The following is a 22,582-nucleotide window of genomic DNA, read 5'->3' on the forward strand; positions in this document are numbered from 1 at the left end:
TTTAACTCTTCCTCTCTAACTGTTTAACTCTTCCCTCTCTAACTGTTTAGCTCTTCCCTCTCTAACTGTTTAACTCTTCCCTCTCTAACTGTTTAACTCTTCCCTCTCTAACTGTTTAACTCTTCCCTCTCTAACTGTTTAACTCTTCCCTCTCTAACTGTTTAACTTTTCCCTCTCTAACTGTTCAACTCTTCCCTCTCTAACTGTTTAACTCTTCCCTCTCTAACTGTTTAACTCTTCCCTCTCTAACTGTTTAGCTCTTCCCTCTCTAACTGTTTAACTCTTCCCTCTCTAACTGTTTAACTCTTCCCTCTCTAACTGTTTAACTTTTCCCTCTCTAACTGTTTAACTCTTCCCTCTCTAACTGTTTAACTCTTTAGATATTGAATTAATTTTTACCGGGACAATAAAATATTCAGTAAACCTAATAATAGACAAGGGCACATATGAATTGTCATAACTTTTGAACCACATGGTCTAAAAACATTTAGATGCCAAATTAGTAAGCATAAAGTTTTACATCAGTTGATGCCATAAAAAAGGCTACAAATGTGTTGTAGAACTACCTCAGACACTTTATCAGTCATTTTCGCTACTACCGTGAGCATGTTTCAAGTCTCACGAGTTATTAATATTATTATAGTTCCCGGCATTATTATTACTGTTAAACATGAAATAATCATTCTCGCTAGTGCTATTGTTTAATAGATAACATAAAAAATTAAGTTTTTGCAAAGCGAAACTAAGCTCAGGATGGGCTGAAAATATATTTCTTATTGACTCAACACAGGCAGATGATTGTTCCCTTTCGATTAAGTACATTTTAAGTGCATAACTACTCACTAATCAGAAACATTTTGTACAACGCTTGCTAAAGCCGCACCACGATTTTTCGCCCCCTAAAACCGCTTACTAAAACAGCACCACGCTGTTCTTGGACATATGCAAACACTGTGCCAAGCCGCATTGCAGGATATGCAGAGTTAATATAAAACATTTTACAGTGCAATATATGTAAAACGACACCTTATAAATCCATGTTCTGAAACATCTAAAACTACGGACATCGCATAAGCTGAGCAGGGATAATCAACTTCGAGAAAAGATGACTGATCTTCAGCAGATTCTTCCAGTAAAAGTTACAACTCTGAAACTGCAAGTTACCGCTTTGAACCCTGGTTGTCCTTGTCAATGATTGTCAGTATCCCTGGGCAACTTGTCCAACGATAGGAAGTTTTGAAACTTGTAATAAATATATCTAAATATGCTCATAATCTAATGATAATTGGCAAAACACTAGTAATAAAAGTCAAGCAATACCCAGCAAACGTTACTGAATAGGAAAAAATGTCTTTCACAGTTCTTCGGGCTGAAACCAATAAAATTTGTTCGATTTTAAAAACTTCTAAAAATCTTTACAGTAGCATGATATTCATAGAGCACACGTTCATCATCGTTTCCTGACTTAAAATCATCTGGAGAATTATAGTTCAAACTATATAATCCTTAATCTGCATCAACAGCATCCATGGCATACCAACAAACGACAACATCATCATGCCATACCAACAAACGATCAACATCATCCATGGCATACTAACAAACGACCACATCATCATGCCATACCAACAAACGATCAACATTGTCCATGGCATACCAAAAACCGCCCAACATCATACATGACATACCGACAAACGACCACATCATCATGCCATACCAACAAACGATCAACATTATCCATGGCATACCAAAAACCGCCCAACATCATACATGACATACCAACAAATGATCAACATCATCCATGACATACCAAAAAACGATCAACATCATCCATGACATACCAACTAATGATCAACATCATCCATGACATACAAACAAACGACCAGCATCATACATGACATACCAACAAACGATCAACATCATCCATGACAAACAAACGATCAACATCGTCCATGACATACCGACAAACGATCACATCATCATGACATACCAACAAACGATCAACACTGTCCATGACATACCGACAAACGATCAACATCACCCATGACATACCAACAATCGATTAACATCATCCATGACATACAAGCAAACAAGTAATATTAATTGTTTTAGCAATATCGTCTCAGTAAAATTTCTAATATAACGGAGGAAGTCGATTATCTGGTCTAATGCCCTGTGCAAGAATTAATTTGATTGGTTTACAATGTTCTTTAGAAATAGCATTTGTAAACAGAGTCATGTGGATGCAGGTATTCTGACCGTTAGGGTTTCTGACCCTTCGCACACCGTTAGGGTTTCTGACACACCCTACGTAAGTCGATCCACCAACAGATGACAACTTTCGATGCAGGAATGAAGAGAGTGCATACCGTCTCCACCAAATGAATCGTCACCAGGTCCGACATCAAAATCGTCATGGTTATGTGCAGTCATGTCTCTGTCAGGGTCAAACTTCAGTTCATCATCACGACTACTGAGCGCAGAAAAAATGGGGTGCTGCAAACACACAAACATTCCATATCATGGGTAAACTATCCAGAGCGGGGGACAAAAAATAATCACAGTTATATCACGACTAGCGACAGAAAAGTCATGCTTCCGGTGAAAAATGAATATATTGACAGTGCTGGGAAGTTAGTGCTAATAGGAAATCATTTCGCTAAGGTTACTAGAATGTGTCTACAACTCGCTACCACAGGAAGTATGGCTGGCGCATTTTTGTACAAATATCACGTCTCATTTTTCCGGTTCGATATCAAGAGGTGGTCATATTACTGTAAAGGTTGATGAAAAACTAACCTGCTCAACTACATTGAATTGGTACTGCCTGAAGGTTGGGCAGAGCTCCTTGTCAGCAAGGGTCATGTTAAGACACTCTGTAATCAGATGTGAAACTAATAATGACTCCATATGTAAAATGAATTTTATAAGCAAAAGTATTGTAACAGCAAAAAATTGAACGTAACACGATATTTTGAGCATAAAATGAGCATTGCTATAATATCATATACTGAGTACAAGACACTCCTCACTACAGCTAGTAATATCATATTCTGAGTACAAGACACTCCTCACTACAGCTAATAATATCATATACTGAGTACAAGATACTCCTCACTAAAGCTAGTAATACCATATTCTGAGTACAAGACACTCCTCACTACAGCTAGTAATATCATATTCTGAGTACAAGATACTCCACACTACAGCTAGTAATATCATATACTGAGTACAAGACACTCTTCACTACAGCTAGTAATATCATATTCTGAGTACAAGACACTCTTCACTACAGCTAGTAATATCGTATTCTGAGTACAAGACACTCCTCACTACAGCTAGTAATATTGTAAAGGATCTGACTCCGGTAGCTGAGTCAGCTTTACTTCCTAACAAGGGAGTCGCAACCTGGGCTACTGGCTGACCTTGTCCGAGGCCTGATTGACCTGCCTGTGGCGGTCAAGTCAGTCCAAGACAAGAACCTAGTAGTCAGGCTTGCTCCGAAACCAAACCCCCGGCCTGCCTCTGGATCTCTATCTCAGGCTAGTCTGGATCCACTAATGGCTGGTCTTAAGACTGGATCTCTTGTGCCATGGCACACCCGATCGAGTCTAGACAAGGCCGTGGATCGCCTCCTAGCCTTCTTAGAGTCACCCTGGCAGTTCCGTCTGTTGGTTGCACTGAGCCTGCTTGTACAATCGATGAGCCAACCAGGCAGGCGTCAATAGAAGCAGTTCGTATGAGTGTATAGCAGTTTATTAATGATGTCTTCAATACAAGTATGCACAAGTATGAGTGGAATCAAGCACACCCTGCCTGTCTACCGCGCTGGCTTATATAGCCAGCGCCTATCGTTTAACTCCGCCTACTGATCTATTTATATCACAAAGGATATGCCAGATATAACAGGATGGTTATGTAACAAAAGGGCAGTTCAGTAATACAGTTATATAATAAAAAGGCAGTTCAGTAATACAGTTATATAATAATAAAAAGGCAGTTCAAGTATGCAATAAAGGAAGTTCGAGAGGTTCGGTTAAATGATAGTGCGGATATATATATGAGTGCAGTAAATAGTACACAGGCATGTCCCGGTCCTCCACAATATCATATTCTGAGTACAAGACACTCCTCACTACAGCTAATAATATCATATACTGAGTACAAGATACTCCTGACTAAAGCTAGTAATACCATATTCTGAGTACAAGACACTTCTCACTACAGCTAGTAATACCATATTCTGAGTACAAGACACTCCTCACTACAGCTAGTAATATCATATTCTGAGTACAAGATACTCCACACTACAGCTAGTAATATCATATACTGAGTACAAGACACTCTTCACTACAGCTAGTAATATCATATTCTGAGTACAAGACACTCTTCACTACAGCTAGTAATATCGTATTCTGAGTATAAGATACTCCACATTACAGCTAATAATATCATATTCTGAGTACAAGACACTCCTCACTACAGCTAGTAATATAATATTCTGAGTACAAGACACTCCTCACTACAGCTAGTAATATCGTATTCTGAGTACAAGACACTCCACACTACAGCTAGTAATATCATATTCTGAGTACAAGATACTCCACACTACAGCTAGTAATATCATATTCTGAGTACAAGATACTCCTCAATACGGCTAGTAATAGCATAACTATTCCAGACTGAAAGGCACAAATCATAGCATTAGAACCAAAGTCAAGTTGAATGCTGCACATGATAGTCTCATCTGGCTGAGTTCGCCAAGTATAACCATATAGAATGCACAATTTGAAAAGACAATTATAAGAAATATGACCTAGTTCTAATTTGGAGTAATGTTCTCATAGAAAATATAAATCTGATTGCGTATGTTGAAACCCCACCAGTTTAGTCTAAGGTGATGAGGTACAACTTATATCAGCATACGAGACAAAAGTACGGTATATGTAGAATAATTACAATTAGCCTATTCCTTATTCTAAATCATCTCAATGACGCTAAACAAATCAAAGGGTAGAAATTAACTCACCTGACTCGGTGAATGGGGTGTTTGATAGCCTATGGTCGCTAGGAGGGTTGGTGCAGCTCAACACATCAAGCATAAGTCCGCCATTATCATAAGCACATCGAAGAGAGTCTAACAAGAGACCACCAAAGCTTGCATCTCCCTCTTTCGACAGCTTCTGGAGTAGTGGATCGATCTGGAAAGAATAGATCTAGGTCAAGGGCAGGATCTCAGAACACGCTTACATATCTGTCCATGCTTTTTATACAGTTTTTAAAACAGTTGTTAGTGTTGTTCCATCATACGAAAAGGCGTGAGTTCGAATCCCATACAGCACAATCCTTTTCCCAACCTTTAACCATGGCTTTGGTGAAGATAAAGGCTTGTACACACTATCGCTCAAATCAACATTTAACTGTGCGATGGACTACAGCGATTAACTATTTTACGTCATCACCAACAATAAGGTGTACACACTAACCAACAACCAATTAGAAATTACAAAATTGCATTGGTGATGTCACGGGTCCTTTTGTTATTTTTTAATTATCTGATTATGCAAGTCATCAAGAGCATAGTTCTTTGCCATGCTTGCAAACATGAATTGACACCAATCTTCACAACTGTTGAAATTGGATCCGATGTTGTCAATGAACAGCCAATCAAGATGCTAGCAGTTGCGATCATCGATGTCAAAGTTCAATACATTGAAAGTCCATCGCATCGTCGCTAGCAATGATTACGTTGGCCGCTCATCGCAAAATGATGTCATAGCAGTCCATCATCCGGCTAATCGTCGATTTGAGCAATAGTGTGTACAGGCCTTTATCTTATCTCATCACTGTCTTTTACGCTCAATCTTGGTTTGGGTAGGTTTTTAGCGATTGGAAAAAAGAGGTTTATTAATTATTTAGGATGGACTTAAATGATTAGAGGCAAAAAGGATTTAATTAGCTTTCAGTTATTCCATAAGGAGAAAATTCTATCAACACACAAGAAACTAGATACAGGTAATAACAATGGGTCTGAAGTACTATGAGTACTTCTTGGTTAACGAGTTTAGAATCGCCCCTTTCCGTGCGAGTTTTTTAGCATTGGGTAGCTGGCAGTGCTTGGCACGAGTGCTTCTTGGCCAACGGGTTTTTCGGGTATCGGGCTTGTTGATACGGGTTTTTTGTTTACAAATTTCCAAACATACATAAAATTATCTTAAAATTTACAATGCAATTATAATTCTATTCAAGTTATTTATTCTTTTTTACTATTCTCTATCGACAGACATTCCTGCTCGCAGCGTTAACAGGCGAGTTGTCAACTCTTTCACTGCCATCCGTATACAAATTTAGCTATCGGCCTACTGCAAGCCATTTTACCGAAAATTGCCGATATTGCTTCATGATATTTATACAATATTTTTTTCAATTTCAAACTATCTAGAATATTTTTGTTATATGTTTTATTCTGCCAACATGTTAACAAACACTACCATGCAAAAATTTCAATATATCTATACTTTGTGCAGTGATAAACCGATGTGAAGCTATGATCGCTACGAAGCTAAAACGATCCCCTACAACGTTCCTTACTCTTACAAAACTATTACTTTCACCATCATCAGAGTGAGTACTGCTACAGCAATTAACTGTGTAATCACAAAAATCTGAATCGGCTAAAATGTCATCAACATAAGTAGTTATCTGTTTTCTAACTCGGGAGGTACTCACTTGAAACTTACACAAAAACGTTTGTTTTTAAGTTGAACATTACCAAACAAAAATTTGAAATTGCTTCGCGATTTTAGGCTAACTTTATAGAGAAATATTCGGACATCACTGTCAATACCATGAAAGTCCTAAAGATTTTTGGTTATGTTGTCAACGGATAATAGAATTGGGCTGCTACGCATATGCTGGGAAATTCACAAAAACAACATACGGCAGTATACCATAGATTTTGCATAAATGTGCATACGGGAGTAGACCAAAATGCTTAAAATTTCTATTACCCGATACTCGAGAAAAGATAAACCCACAAGTTCAGCGAGTTTTATTACCCGTGCCCAGCACTAGTCTGTAGGCAGCAGTGAATGAGTTCCTCATTTGAGGCAAGCTACCCAATAAATCTAAAACTCCTCATTTACCTCATACGATTGCTCAATGTCTGATATATTTATTCGTTTTAAATCAGTCTCTATCACTTTTTTCTTTTTTCGAATAGATTTCTTCTTAGTCTGAGTACCATCTTCATTTGACAAGTTACCCTCTCCATCCCCTTGATCTGTAGTAGCCCTCTCACCTGCAACAATAGTGTCATGGAAATCAATTGACCTTGACAATATAAATGTCTGCAAAAGCATCAACAAGCCTCACAAATATCAATACCGGGAAATCCACGAACACCAGGAAATCTTACTGGTACACTTTCCTAATAGGAATGTTACCATGGAGACCCACAATCATTGCTATACCACCATACCACACTACTATAAATAATCAATTGAGATCTATACTACCTACTGGTGATAGTGTTACCACAAAGTGGAGGCGCATACATTGCAGTCACATCTTACTAGTATTGGTATTACCATGGAACGACATGCCTTAACTCTATAAATGCTAACTATGAGGAAAATGTGTTGCAACTGTGTTAATATTACAAAGGAAACAATGCATCTCGTTTATCCTAATTTAGCCTCAGATATGTTTTTTAAAAATTTGGTGAGATAATTGAGCAAACTTTTATAGAGTAACCTTTTCACACATACCGCGAGTGAAGATGACACCAACCATGAAAACAAATAGCACGTGCTTGAGCAGAGGCTGCATATGGCAGCAAACACCTTTCTGATAAAGACCGCAAATTCAGTCAGTCTATTCACTAATATATACTGTAAAACCTCTAATTGAATGCCATGGAGCTCTATTTTTAAACTCTTCCTCTATAGTGGCGATCAATTGAAGGCGGCGTTCAAAGAGAGGCTGGCGGTGTATTTTTTAAATAGCTCATCAGAATTTTGGGAAGATCAATTTAGCCCTTTTACGGGCGAAGCGAATGTCGCCTATATTTTGCCATCTCTTTTCGGTGGAGCGATATTAAACCGTTTGGATGCAATAAATCTGCTAACTTACATTTAACTTGTCAAAGATCTTTTAATAAATATGCATTGAGAAACCAAGAAATATCTCTACCAGTTGAAATCTATTGCTTGTAATTAACCTATGAGCTGCGACGATATTAAAGCCTGTGTCCTGATTTGCAATTTGTTGGAGTTTTCAAATTTCAGTCTAAATTTGAAGACGTATTTTTATTTCTTATCTATACTTACCAATTTTGCATATAAACTCATTGCGCTCATTGATATGTCCGCTATGTCCGCTACAATTTGCAACCAAAAACTAGCTTTTACGTGCAAAGGAAGAGGAGTTACGAGCGTCGATCCATTGTATGATTAGATTACCGCAATGATGCTATTAAATAATACGCTATAAATCTGCCAATTTGCAAGTTATATAACAATAATCTATCAAATGCTGCAAATATATATTCATGAACAAGTGACATAAACGAACCATACTTATATTACCTGCAGAAACAAAAATTAACATTTTAAAACAAAAAATATTTGCATCATTTGCTTGGCTAGCTGCATTCTGATCGTTCCTTTCGATGGAACGAACACCTTCTGGTTGTCCAATACCTTCCACAATATCTTCTGACCTCAACTCTTCTTCTGCACTGCTGAACTAGTCAATATTAGCGTCCAAACAATTTTTTGGCACAACAAAACTTTTATGCGTTGCATTTAGCACAAGTGCAACGCATAAAAGTTTTGTTCGCTACACGTAGCCTTTGGCCTTAAACTAGTCGTTCATCTACCATTGTAAATGTAAACCGTTTTTTATATGAAGACCTCAACGGAAGAACGATCAATGTCACAATTGCTCAAAATTGAGATATAGCCATTTTAAAGTTTACAAACTTTTTTTTAGAAAGAATTACAACTTATATTATAGAAACTTTTTAGCTATTGGTTAATAAGGATGTTACCTGGAAATGTGATCAACAAAGAAGCGGTAGACATAATTTGGGGTGGCACAACATGGCCTAAGTTAACACCACTACACGGACATTGATCAATTTACTTTGGAAATCATTGACAACTTTCTTCGCATTATGTTTTATTAGGTGATAATGCTACAATATTATAATATTCTTATTTTAAACGCTATATTGCAGTAAAATAAGGGGTTTTAACTATCCAAATTTCAACCAAACAAAGATGAACAGGTCACAATTCTACAACAACTTGTTTACTGTATCATAGAAAAACTGCAATATTTTGTTTTGCATTGCACTACACGTTTTTGCACACACTTTTTCTTGCTTCTTGGTACTATTCGGATATTTCCCTTCACTGCCTCTGTCAATTGTAACAATTTATTAACCTTTTCACTGCCATCCATGTACAAATTTAGTTATTGTCCTACTGCCAGCCATTTTGCCAATAGTTGTGGATTTTGCTTCATGATATGGATACAAATTTTTTCAACTTGAACCTATATCTACAACATATTTATTGTATATTTTATTTTTCTACACTTGTTAACAATTATTGCTATAAAAAAATCTATGTATCTACACTTTGTGCATTGTTAAAGCTATGTGAAGCTACGATCGCTACGAAGCTAAAGCGATACTCAACAATGTTCTTTATTCCTACACAACTATTAATTTCACCACCATTGAAGTCAGTGCTGCTACTTGAATTGTCTGTGTAATCACGAAAATCTGAATCTGAATTAACAATAATGTCATCAACATACGTAATTATCTGTTTTCTAACACGGGTGGCACTTACAAAAACTTACACAAAATTGTTCGTTTTCAGGTTGGAAGTTCTCAAACAAAAATTTGAAAATGCTTCATTATTTTAGGGTAATTTTACAGAGAAAGCTGACATATTCAGCATAAGTAATTCTCTGTTTTCTAATTTGAGAGGTACCTAAGAATGCCATAATAACACTAAATAGTTCGAACGTCCGAGAGAAAAAACGATCGTTACAAGTTGGGAATTCCCAAACATGTATGCGTTACTATTGGCTGAAAGTAATCACATGACTGGAAAATGATTGTTGTTGCTAAGTAGCCGTTGGACATTGATCGTTTTTGCAAAGAGCTAGTTTATTTTAAGCAGGAGTATCTTTGGACCTTGATCATTTTTGCTGAAACTTTGTCACATAGACTAAACTTTGTGGCCAGAACTATTAAGAGAACATAAATGTAGAATTTTGAAAAAATGTGACATTGATCGTTCTTCCGTTGAGGTCTTCATATACTTTTAAGTATGAAGACCGCGTTCAACAAGGAACTACTATTAGCCTGAGACAGTTATTAATTATTTTGATGGTGTTGCTTTCAAAGTTTTAACGAAGAAAACACCAAAAAACTCTTGAGTTGAACAACAAGAGGATTAATGGTTATTGATATAGAGTATTCATTCTTCATATGATTTTGTAGACACTCTACTGATCACTTGGTATTATGGGTTCGCAAAGAACAAAGTACAGTCAAACATGGATAACTCGGCCACGGATAGCTCGAAAACATGGTTAATTTGAACGGTTTCTTTGGTCCGTTCCCACGTAATGATAAATTGCTATAGATAACTCGAACTCAACACTGTTAATTCGAACTGTTTTTTTGCCCAACGGCTACCGAAACGGTTGTTATCGCTTTAGAAAATCACTTTATTCAAAGCCATAGAGGTAAACCTCATCTTTTCGTAATTCATAAGCGTTGTTATTACCACCATCAGCAAAATAATTTTGTCAACGACTTTTCTAAAGGTTTGGTCAAATTTGATTTATACTGCTATACGATTAATAGCACGGGCTTGCCGGGTCACGCGCGCAAGGATTTTCGCCACGCACATACAAAACAAAAACAGCATGTTGTTTTGTATGTGCGTGGCGAAAATTATTGAGTGCGTGACCCGGCTAGCCCGTGACGAATAGTTTTCCGACGTTGATTCCGTGTTGAATCATCGTCGGAATGTTGAATGTTTAAAACGTCTTAAAATTGTTTTTATTAAACGTATACGTTGTCATAGCTAAAAAAAACTATTCATCGTTTGACCTAAACACAGAATACTTGTGTACATTCAATAAGTATCCATTCAAAAAGCGTGAGTCATATACAATGTACCGTTAAACCTCGTAAAACTTTTAATTGAACTGCCTCGGAGTGTTGCTCTTAACGAATCCCAGGTAAAGTAAGGGATTTTTCTTTGGTAACTTTTTCTTGAAGTTGCATAAACTTCAAGAAAACTCGGCAAAATTGATCGTGGGTAAAACGCTCAAAAGAAAAAGATGTCTTTTCTTTTGAGCATTTCAACAACGATCAATTTTTGCCAATGTCAATCTAAAAAAAACTTCCTGGCAATAACATCACCTCAAACAACAAACCAATCTCAAGTGATAGAAAAATCTCTATACTTTTTGTTAAAAACGTTTTAAACTTTACATTAGAAGCATTTAATTTTAAACAAGCCATTTGTGCTTTTGATTTATATTATAGTTTGCATATGTACATGTATCTACTAATAAATAAGTAAATACATGGACTTGTGACAGTGCTCTGATAACTTGAATGCTCTGATAATTCGAACACTTTTGCTCGGTCCCGTGAAGTTCGAGTTATCCATGTTTGACTGTATGTCAGAGTGGCAGACGAATGGAGGTGGTGTTCAATTAGAGGATACGCTCTATTTTTCAACCTTTCTCCCATAGTGGCATTCCAATAGAGGTGGTGTTTAAATAGAAGTGGTGTTCAAATAGAAGTGGCGTTCAATTAGAGGTTTTATGGTATATTAAATTTAACACCACAACCTGCAGCGTTCATAGGTTAGTTTTCTAATAACAGAAAACTGCAGGTAAGAAACTTGCGGTACATCGATTAGTTAGCGGCTCCTTTAATTTAGCCACTAGCTAAATATTGCTGCTGGTTGTAATGGGACGCTGCAGCGGTCTTGCTACAGTGATAGTTGTAGCAGTCTTGCTATAATGATAGCTGTAGCAGTCTTGCTATAGTGATAGCTGTAGCAGTCTTACTATAATGATAGCTGTAGCAGTCTTACTATAGTGATAAGCTGTGGCAGTCTTACTATAGTGATAGCTGTAGCAGTCTTACTATAGTGATAGCTGTAGCAATCTTGCTATAGTGATAGCTGTAGCAGTCTTACTATAGTAAAAGCTGTAGCAGTCTTGCTCTAGTGATAGCTGTAGCAGTTTTACTATAGTGATAGCTAAGGCTGCAGTTGCTGGTGCTTGAACTGTTGTCAGTATAAGCACCAGTACCAGTATGATGGCGTCTGATTGGAGCTCTTTTGCATTGCTCGCATCTCATTCGCTAAGAGTGCTAGGGATTTTTAAATATATAGTAAAGCACAAGTTTGTTAATGTTTGCTCTCGTATTAGCTTTATTTATGTTTATAATTACTAAATATCTCATCTGTTTTTCGAAACAGTACTATTTGCGCCCTGATAGGTTACCAGAAACAATAGACCAATTTTCATGATTATTATTTTTTGGTGATAAATAAAAGTCTGTGATCCTTATATGATGTCATAGCAGACACGATATAACAAACACTTTGTAGTTTTCGGCATGACTGAGCTCTGAGTGCACGAGCTAACTGTAGGCTAGTGCTGGGCCCGAGTACTTCTTGGCCAACAAGTTTAGATCGCCCCCTTCCGTTCGAGTTTTTCGAGTACCGTGTAGTGCTTGAAACGAGCACTTCTAGGCCAACGGGTTTTTTGGGTATCGGGTTTGTTGATACGGGTTTTTTGTTTACAAATTTCCAAACATACATAAAATTATCTTAAAATTTACAATGCAATTATAACACTATTCAATTTATTTATTATTTTTTACTACTTTCTATCGACCGATATTCGTGCCTACAGCGTTAGCAGACGGGTTGTTAAACAGTGCTTAAAGCTCAGGGCGCAATAGACCGAGTTTTGTCGGTCCCTAAACCCGAATCCGCAAAATCGAAATGCTCAAAATTTTTATTACCTGAGACGCGAGAGAATATAAACCCGCGAGTTCAATGAGTTTTGTTACCCGCGTCCAGCACTAGTGTAGGCAAGTCACCATCTAGTTTAAATAAACAATGTTTCAACAAATACTATGTATGCTAAGTATGCTTTTATCTAGCAAATATTTCAATCCCTAAGTTTTGAAAAACCATGGTGACAATGATGTAAGCCCTCAAAGCGGCCACACACCATTCTGGAATTATGGACCAATAATATAGCATTTACTTTTGGCAAAAGACAAAAAGCTGGGAAACCTAAAAAACTCAAAACTGATGCATAGCTGAAAGAGACATACCAATACAACGCGCGTAAAAGGAGCTAATTAAACACTAACCATCTTTGTCAAGTTGGCTGATCCTGTTGAGAACCTGAAATGCTTGTATGTGTAAGGCGTCGACACGGTGGGCATAGATTTTGGCTCCAGCCTCTATTGAAGAACCAGCCATCTGTGAAGGACAACAAGAATGAATATTCTAACAAAACACTCGACTTAACTAAATCATCTCCTCACAAGTATAAAATATAGGTCGGCGTGTCATACTTATGGTTACAAGTTACGCTATGCATATATGAATGTTAAATGATTACCTGAAAGTTGGTCTCTTTCTCCTTCCTAACCATGTCCTTCATGGTGTCAATAAGGTGCAGCGAAAAAGCATTCCTAACATTTATTTTCTGTAATATTAAACCAGCAAAAGACAGTGACACAATTTAATTTGATTACTAATTGAAGTTGTCTTCCCACTAATTACAAAGCAAATTAATTCTCAATAACGCAGAGATCGTACTACTCACAGAGTTATCTCCCCCTAGAGTGATAACAAAACGAGTGTTTCCAGTGCCAACAAGAAGCGTTTAGGCCACACCCCTTTATTGTGCTAGCCAGTCGTAGTGATTGACTAGATCAATAACATCAGCCATGGGAATGGTTAAACAACGATCATGAATTTCCAGTTAAGATAGTAATTATTGCTCATATTAAAGAAATTATGATTATAGTTTTTACTCTAATATATGCTTATCATTTAAAGCAATTCAATACCATTACCTACATGACTTGCAAAGGCACTGAATAGATAGTGTTAAGTAAGTGAGTTAATGCAATCAGTTACTCATAGATAAGATAGATAGTCATACTGGGGTTGTATTACATTAGTGTGATGGGAAGCTAATCGACTGCCATCAACTATGAGCTGTACTACCCGAGTTGCCCGAGTAATAAAAAAGTCTTTAGACAGAAAATTTATTTTTATATAACATTTACCATTCTAACTTTTAAACTTTATATCATGAGAAAATATTTTTAAGCAGTTCAAATGAATTAAGAGGAAAAAGAAAACAACTGTAAAGGTTTTTAAGCTTTTTCAAACAACTACAACTTTTAAATTTCATATCATGAAAGAAGTGTTTTGTTGAAATAAATTAGGAAGAAAAATAAAACTGTAAATGTGTTTAAATGTAAAATAATTAGCAAGTGATGGCTAAATATAGTCTGTTTAGCTATGATTACAATAAAAAATTATTTAATAAATTAAGTAATAAAAAAGTCCATTTTATTTTTAAATAATTATAATTTAGTATAATTAAGTATAATTTATTTTTATTTAACATATAACAACATTTGCCACTCTAACTTTCAAACTTTTCGCTTGCTTACATCAAGCAAAGATTTCCACTAACTAGTGGACATCTTTGCTTCAAGCTAGTCTATGTATTTGATTGATACCGGTATGTATTGAAATCTAATATTACATGCAAGGGCTGTTTGTGGACTGTGGTGTCAACGAATCACTCTATCACCATACAATGTCAATACTTTCAGTTGATGGCAGTCGATTAGCTTCCCATCACACCAATGTAATACAACCCCAATATCACTATCTATCTTATCTATGCGTAACCAATGATATACAGCCCCCCCCCATGTGTAGGGGCTGTATATCATTGGAGTAACTATTGGATTTAACTCACTTACTTAACACTATCTATTCAGTGCCTTTGCAAGTCATGTAGGTGTTGAATTGTTTTAAATAATAAGCATATATTAGAGTAATAAACTATAATCATCATTTCTTCAATATGAGCAATAATTACTATCTCAACTGTGGAAATTCATGATCATTCTCATGGCTGCTGTTATTGTTCTGTCAATCACTATGATTGACTAGCACAAAAAAGGGGCGTGGCCTAAACGCTCCTTGTTGGCACCGGAAACGCTCGTGTTGTTGAAGGCACAGTTATCACTCTGGAGGGGAGATAACTCTATGGTACTACTTATCTTGACAGGTAAGAGAAATCGCATGAGTCAGAAGCTGCTGAGTCATTGATTAGTGTACTATAATAATAAGCACTTAGCCAAATAGTTCATATTAAAGTGTCAAACCTATTGTTTTTGAAATGTGCCCGAATATTTAAACATGCAGGTAGATAACTCTATGGGGATACAGTAAATATCAAAGCCATGCAGAGTAACAAAATAAACTTAAACCTAAAAACTTAGGTGCAAGCATAGCCTTAGCACAGCAGCATATACAGCTCAAAGATATCAGCGTATATAGCCTTAGAACTCACATTATCCCTGGACAACTGGAGGCAATTGTGCAGATGCTCTGTTATTTGTGTGGCATTCCAACCTGACAAGGTTGATGATAAAGCTTTGTTTCGGCTACAAATAATATTCACAACTATAACAACTCAAAGGAAAACAGAAGAGGCTATCCACAAGTGGCCACGCAAGTGCAGCAATCCTCGATACTTCGTGGTCTACTTTTTGTGGCTTCAGTACTTCGCAGAGTAAAAATTTTCTTTAAAAAATAAATAAAAAGTAGGGAAAAATACATAAAATTTGTAAATCTCTTCCGTACTCAGGGCCAGTGAGAACCTTCCACAAGCATCGTTGTACTAGCAACCGTCGCAGTTGTTATTTTTCTGTTGGATTAGGTGAAGTGTAAACGTGCGATGTGCTTGTGACATCCTTCATTGACACCCCCCTCCCGACTTAAACACCCCCCTCCCTTTCCCGACTTGAACACCCCCTCCCCTTCCCTACTTAAACAACCCCCCTCCCCTTCCCAACTTAAACACCCCCTCCCTTTCCCGACTTAAACACCCCCTCCCCTTCCCGACTTAAACACCCCCTCCCCTTCCCGACTTAAACACCCCATCCCGACTTAAACATCCCCCTCCCGACTTAAACACCCCCTCCCTTTCCCGACTTAAACACCCCCTCCCCTTCCCGACTTAAACAACCCCCCTCCCCTTCCCGACTTAAACACCCCACTCCCCTTCCCGACTTAAACACCCCCTCCCGACTTCAACACCCCCCTCCCGACTTAAACACCCCCCTCCCTTTCCCGACTTAAACACCCCCCTCCCCTTCCCGACTTAAACACCCCCCTCCCCTTCCCGACTTAAACACCCCCTTCCCGGCTTAAACACCCCCCTCCCCTTCCCGACTTAAACAGCCCCCTTCCCGACTTAAACACCCCCCTTCCTGACTTGAACACCCCCCTTCCCGACTTAAACACCCTCTCCCCTTCCCGACTTAAACACCCCCCTCCCCTTCCCGACTTAAACACCCCCCTTCCCGACTTAAACACCCCCCTTCCCGACTTGAACACCCCCCTTCCCGACTTAAACACCCCCTCCCTTTTCCGACTTAAACACCCCCTCCCCTTCCCGACTTAAACACCCCCCCTCCCGACTCTCAAAATTCTCTAATAAATCATAGAAAAAGAAAATGCTTACGTATTGATAAAAAGTCTTTAAAAATTAGTTTATATTTCACCGAGTTTCATTAATCGCGAGAGGTGCCAGTGCCGGTTAACCTCGACAAGTGAGTGATTACTGTACATAACTGGTTATTAACCGCTAGATTCAGAATCAGAACTAGATCAGAACAATACATAATTCATAATGTAGAAAAATGTCTATCTGCAGCCTATCATGAGGTGGTTGTTGTACTGTTGTCTTGGTTTGGTCGGGCTCAGGATGTTTTTAGAAACGGATGGAAAAACTGATCACTTACAGCTACTTAAAAATTAGCAGCTAAAAAAATCACTGAGGCGAAGAATAGACCATGTTGAATTTTTTATTAATAACTACTTTTTAAATAATATATAAGTTCTCGGCTACTGTTTCTGAATATGGCCTGGCGATCTCAAGCGCCTGACCTGTGCAAAACAGGTTCAGGTTGAATTCTCCGAAAGACGACTGGTGGTGACAAAAAGGGCTCTTGACCATCTTCAATCTCCTCAAGTGTACCATTAACCATTGAAGTTTGTCGCAATAGAGTAATGGTCAAGTATTTCACAAAAGCACTCGGTGAAGTCATAATTTATAGTCACAGTTGTAAGTCATAGTCATAACTCGTGATACCTGATTGGCTTTAGTAATGGCTTATGATATCTTTCCCATTAGTAATATTTAGGTTCATTACGTTCATATTATGTTCCTTATCAGTAATAAGATAAAACTAGTTACAAACTTATAAATTATAAACGCATGAATTGTGGATACATATATAACAGACATGTAGGTAATTGAATTTTAAATGAAACATTCCATAATGTACAATATAAAGTCAAAGAAAATAACAACAAAAAGACATAGTATATACAAGTAATGGGACTGACTATAGGAAATCATGGTCATATTAAACTGGTTAGACAAGAGGCTAGAGTTGATGAAGACATGTTCAAAAGTATTTACATATATAGACACCCCGAAGAATATAATAACCAGAATATACAAATAAATATTCACCTCTCAGACGCCGGGCTGCCCATGTGCTTCTGAGCAACATCTGACAGTCTAGCTTTGAGTCTGGCCCTTTTTTCAGAGCAGTCATCATTGACTTCTAGCAGCATCGGTGAGCTCATAGGGCTGCTCATGTACACCTGAGCATTCTTCTTACGCGTAGCCGGTGTGAGATTCACAGACAGGCTACCTTGAGACAATTCCTGTGAGCTTTGGCTCAGGTTCTGGATACAGCTTTTGGTAGCCATCTCGTCCCTAAGCATAAAATTACAATAACTCTTTACAACACAAAAACCATGCCTACTAATGTAAACAACATCACCAACTAGCCCAAATCAAGTGTGTCTGCTTAAAAAGTCGTGTTCAAACACAATTGCTAGCAATATATTTGTATAGCATTCATTGCAATTTATATTTTGGCATCCATGTAAGCTGTCATAAGGTCATGTACAAAATTGTTAACTGTTACAAACGTAGGTAAGCAGAGCATGTAATTTTTCAGGACTGTTCATCAACTCTCTAAAGATAAAAAGCAACATATATTTTTTGTTCAATTGTATTTCGGTGACTAAACTATCAGCATGACTTATTTAATGTAGCAAAATTTTTAGAGACGCCCTAACAAAAACATTCTCTGTGCTCTAACATTCATGAATTCATATGTGAATGATGTATGATGTTTTATTCAATGTATTTAAGATAAATTTCAAAATCTACAAGATATAATATACATAACCCAGAAAGGAGTTTATGATGTGGGTAATGATGTAGGAAATTTGCAAATATCAGATATTCAAGCTAAGTTCAATGTAGTTTTACTTTTTAATCCAGAAGAGAAAAAATAAAATAGACTTGAATTACCAAAATTATATTGAATAAAATCCTAAAAATTTAATAAATCGTCTATATTAAAAGCAATTAATCACGAACCTGCAAAAATGTTGTGTTCACCTTTGCAATGTGTATGACAAACACTTTTTTTCGGAGTTAGTGGGCCCATTGTAACTTTAAAATGATATAGTAGTGCTTTATAAAAGATGAATAATAAAGCATTGCAGCACTTTCTGTTAGAGGCTTACTTATAGGCTCTACATCCGAATTTTTTAAGTTACCAAACATCATTTGGTAGAAGTTTTGTTTTGACTTACAAAAGACAATTCTACATAGATACGAAAGGCCTTTCATACTTGGGCCTGTTTGTTAGTTCTGTGCCTTGGCTCGTTTGACTGGCTTCCTATCAGTGCGACTTACAACGCGCCTTACTCAGTTTCTTTTGCCAATGAAAGTCAGTAAACGACATGGGTTTTGTTTTCGTTCGTTATATAATTTGGAGTTGTTATATAAAATATATACATGTATAAATATTTGTATGTAACTAATATTATTTAATATATAGGAAATATATGCATAGGAAATATATATAGGAAATATACCCTAGGACACTTAAGTATTCGCGGCATCTAACTTTCGCGTTTTCGCGGAGTCATCATCACGCGAAAAATTCATGCGCGAAACTAAACTATCATAACGAACTAGCGAAAATTCGAAATTAAATAGCTATGTTCTACACAGGCCTGTATTCACTGGTTGCAAGTTGGGGGGGCTAATGTTAGACGACTAGTTATGAACATCTGGGGTGTGGAGAAGGAGGGGGGGGTTCTGTAAGCTCCCAACAGGTTTCTCTTATGTAGGGCCTCAGCCGGGCCTCTCACGTGAAGTTTTAAAAAATTTTATTGGCAAGTATCAACATTTTTCTATTTTTTGAGATTTGCTTTGTTTTAGCTGATGTGACTGACAAAACGTTTTAAAATTAAAACAGGCAAAACTTGTATGCAGTTAAAAAGCTCAGAAAGAAGACATCTTTTTCTTTGAAGCGTTTTAACAAAGATCATTTTTGCCGATTTTATTTCAAGTTCATTAAGTAGGATATGGGCAAGCAGATGTTTGCTAAAACTTGATATTTTGCAAACCTTTATAAAAGTCGTTAACAAGAATATTTTGCCGCTGATGAAGATAATAATGACGCCTAAGAACTACTAAAAGTTGATGTTTGTATCTATGGCTTCGAATAAAGTGATATTCTACAGCGATAAAAACCTTTCTATAGTCGTTGGACTATGAAATTCCTAAAAAGTTGGGGCGTCTTAGCCGGCCAGCTGTCCAAAGGAATACGGCCCTGTAGTTCATTGATATCCACAACAAAATCGTGATATTAGAAATGCAGATAATTTTGTGTGTGATTGAGCTCATTGGGAAATTTCTAGTAAATTCGTTAATACACCGAATGAGCAGCATGGCAAAGCAAATTAAGATAACAAGTTTTTTTGGAAAAGCCAAGACAAACGAAGAAGATGATGATATCAGTTTAGTCACCGAATTTGTTACTGATGAGGATGAAAGTCTGGTAGGTGAAGTCATACAATTAAATAATACTTATTGTAGTGATGAATTTTACTGCCAACCAAAAACGATAACAACCCTCACCAGTTCCAACCATGTTATACAGTTCTGGTTGTGATGTTGGTTGTTATCTATTTTATTTTTTATGAGACATGTACTGTATTTGATTTTTTTTTAAATTTGAAATATTGTGAACTCAAAACGTGCCATGGCCATCGCTTGCTATAAATACTTGAGATCTAATATTGGTACCATATCGGTCACGACGGAAAGGACCGAGACGTCATTGATAGTCCAAGAAACAAATGGCAGCAAGCGATCACGTTGAATTATCGATTTCTGCCATACATTTATACCTGCGGGTTACAAATACAAACTAGTCGCAAATATAAAAACTTTTTTACTAGAGGACCGGACCTGAGGAATCTAATTTGTTTGTTCCACTGTATTTATTTTCACATCACTATATTTTCGCACTCATCAGAGCTGCGAAATTAAGTTGCAGCGAAATTTTACTCTGTGTGCTACTCACGAAACTAAATACTAGCGAAATATAAGTGTCCTAGGGTATATAGGAAATGTATAGGCTATATAGGAAATATATACAGTAGACCTCCTACCACGTATACCTTCTATAATGTAAATTCCAGATAACGCAAAAAAATTATATGAAGTTTTTGCTTTGCACTACATAAAAAATTCCACATTTAACGTAAAGTGTCAAGTCGGACGAGTTTTCAAATTTGACTTGAATGTTAGTTTATTTCGCTGCACTTGCGGAAGAAAAAACGACATGTAAGTATAGCGTTATAGCCTTATTGTACACGTACAAAATATTTGTTATTAGTTTTACTTTGTGCAGAATAGACTTCGCTGTTTAGAAAAAAATAAAAAAATCATTGTAAATGAACGTTGAAAATGTGCAGTTATCATCAACTTGCTGTTAAATTACCGCAATCATGGTCTATAAAACCAGTGAGATTGATTATAAATAGGAGAAAATTGTCGATGCAAACCAATAATACTACAGTTACGGTACAGCCAACAAATTAAAAGAGTTAAACCATAACTGCCACAAACAGCTGTCATTGTTTGTTCATAGGTAAATCAGACACGCTGATTCCAATTTTGTACTCAAAATAAAGATTGGTCCACTAACTTTCAAAGTCATTTTTGTTTTTGAAGGCTTTTTACAATGATTCAATATCAGTCTCGCAATTGACACAAGTCCGCCCATAAATATGTGACGTAACCTAGCTTTTTAGGAACAGAAGTTGGGAATGTTTTGTTCGATCTAGAATTATAAAAATGAGTGTCTTAAAACCCATTATTCTTTAAATTCAGCCTTCAAAATAATCTTAGTGTTTTCTAAAAGGTAGATAAGCTATTTAACACTGTTTGTAGCTTGTTACTAGATGTTTAATAGGCTGAATGCCAAGAAAAGCGATTTTAATACAAGCTAGCGTTGTTATCGCACTTTTGCTTTTTGAGCTCATTTTTATCGGCGTTCAGCCTATTAAACATCCTGTAAATGTTAAATAGCTTAGCTACCTTTCAGAAGAGACTGAGATTATTTTGAAGGCTGAATTTAGAGAATAATGGGTTTTTAAGACACCCATCTCTATAATTCTAGATCGGACTAAACATCCCCAACTTCCATCTCTAAAAAGCTAGATTATGTCACATATTTATAGACGGGGCTTGTTGTGTCGATTGCGACACCGATATTGAATCGCTGTAAAAAAGCCTTCAAAAACAAAAATGACTTTGAAGGTTAGTGGACCAATCTTTATTTTAAGTACAAAATCGGAATCAGCGTGTCTGATATACCTATGAACAAACAATGAAAGCCGTTTGTGGCAGTTATGGTTTAAGTAAGTTTTTTTGCATGGCCAAAAGGGTAAGCATAGAAAGATCTTAGAACATCTGATCGTGGAGATCTAATGTAAAATCCCTATAACGTAAACGTTCCTGGAACGGATCATTTACCTTGTAGGAGCACCTACTGTTTATAAGAAATATATATACGTATACATAGGAAATATATATAGATAATTTCATATAGATGGTTATAATATTCATGGGAGAACAACTTTTGTTTCTAGAAATTCAAGTTTGGTGGTTGCTGTTGGACATTTTTCAGTTCTTCTGGAAAACACTTTTCATCCCCATTTTTAAATACTTTCTGAGCATGACAAAACCGATACAGCCATACAACAAGCACCTATTCTGACCACCATCCTCCAGCTTCCCGTAATCTTTTTCTAGCCTTGTGTAGTTGACCAACTCAGTGGTAAATGAACAGAAAAAACGCACCATT

The 22,582-nt window shown here is 36.8% G+C and overlaps 1 protein-coding gene across 3 annotated transcripts in view; it reads right to left on the reverse strand.

The window, feature by feature from the left end:
* The window catches only part of LOC137386062 (condensin complex subunit 2-like), a 61,529-nt gene that overhangs the window by 37,708 nt on the left and 1,239 nt on the right, over nucleotides 1-22,582 (reverse strand). For 2 of the 3 annotated variants that reach the window (XM_068072728.1, XM_068072727.1), the window contains exons 2-9: nucleotides 17,869-18,117; nucleotides 15,676-15,769; nucleotides 13,693-13,779; nucleotides 13,439-13,550; nucleotides 7,146-7,300; nucleotides 5,030-5,201; nucleotides 2,800-2,876; nucleotides 2,370-2,496 (exon numbers count right to left, since the gene is read on the reverse strand). In XM_068072728.1, coding sequence (XP_067928829.1) covers nucleotides 2,370-2,496; nucleotides 2,800-2,876; nucleotides 5,030-5,201; nucleotides 7,146-7,300; nucleotides 13,439-13,550; nucleotides 13,693-13,779; nucleotides 15,676-15,769; nucleotides 17,869-18,110 — 1,066 coding nt within the window. In that variant the 5' untranslated portion in view covers nucleotides 18,111-18,117. The remainder of the gene's footprint in view (nucleotides 1-2,369; nucleotides 2,497-2,799; nucleotides 2,877-5,029; nucleotides 5,202-7,145; nucleotides 7,301-13,438; nucleotides 13,551-13,692; nucleotides 13,780-15,675; nucleotides 15,770-17,868; nucleotides 18,118-22,582) is intronic. The other variant, XM_068072729.1, reaches the window with a different exon arrangement.

The sequence above is a fragment of the Watersipora subatra genome, chromosome 1 (assembly GCF_963576615.1).
Source record: "Watersipora subatra chromosome 1, tzWatSuba1.1, whole genome shotgun sequence".
Classification (NCBI taxonomy): domain Eukaryota; kingdom Metazoa; phylum Bryozoa; class Gymnolaemata; order Cheilostomatida; family Watersiporidae; genus Watersipora; species Watersipora subatra.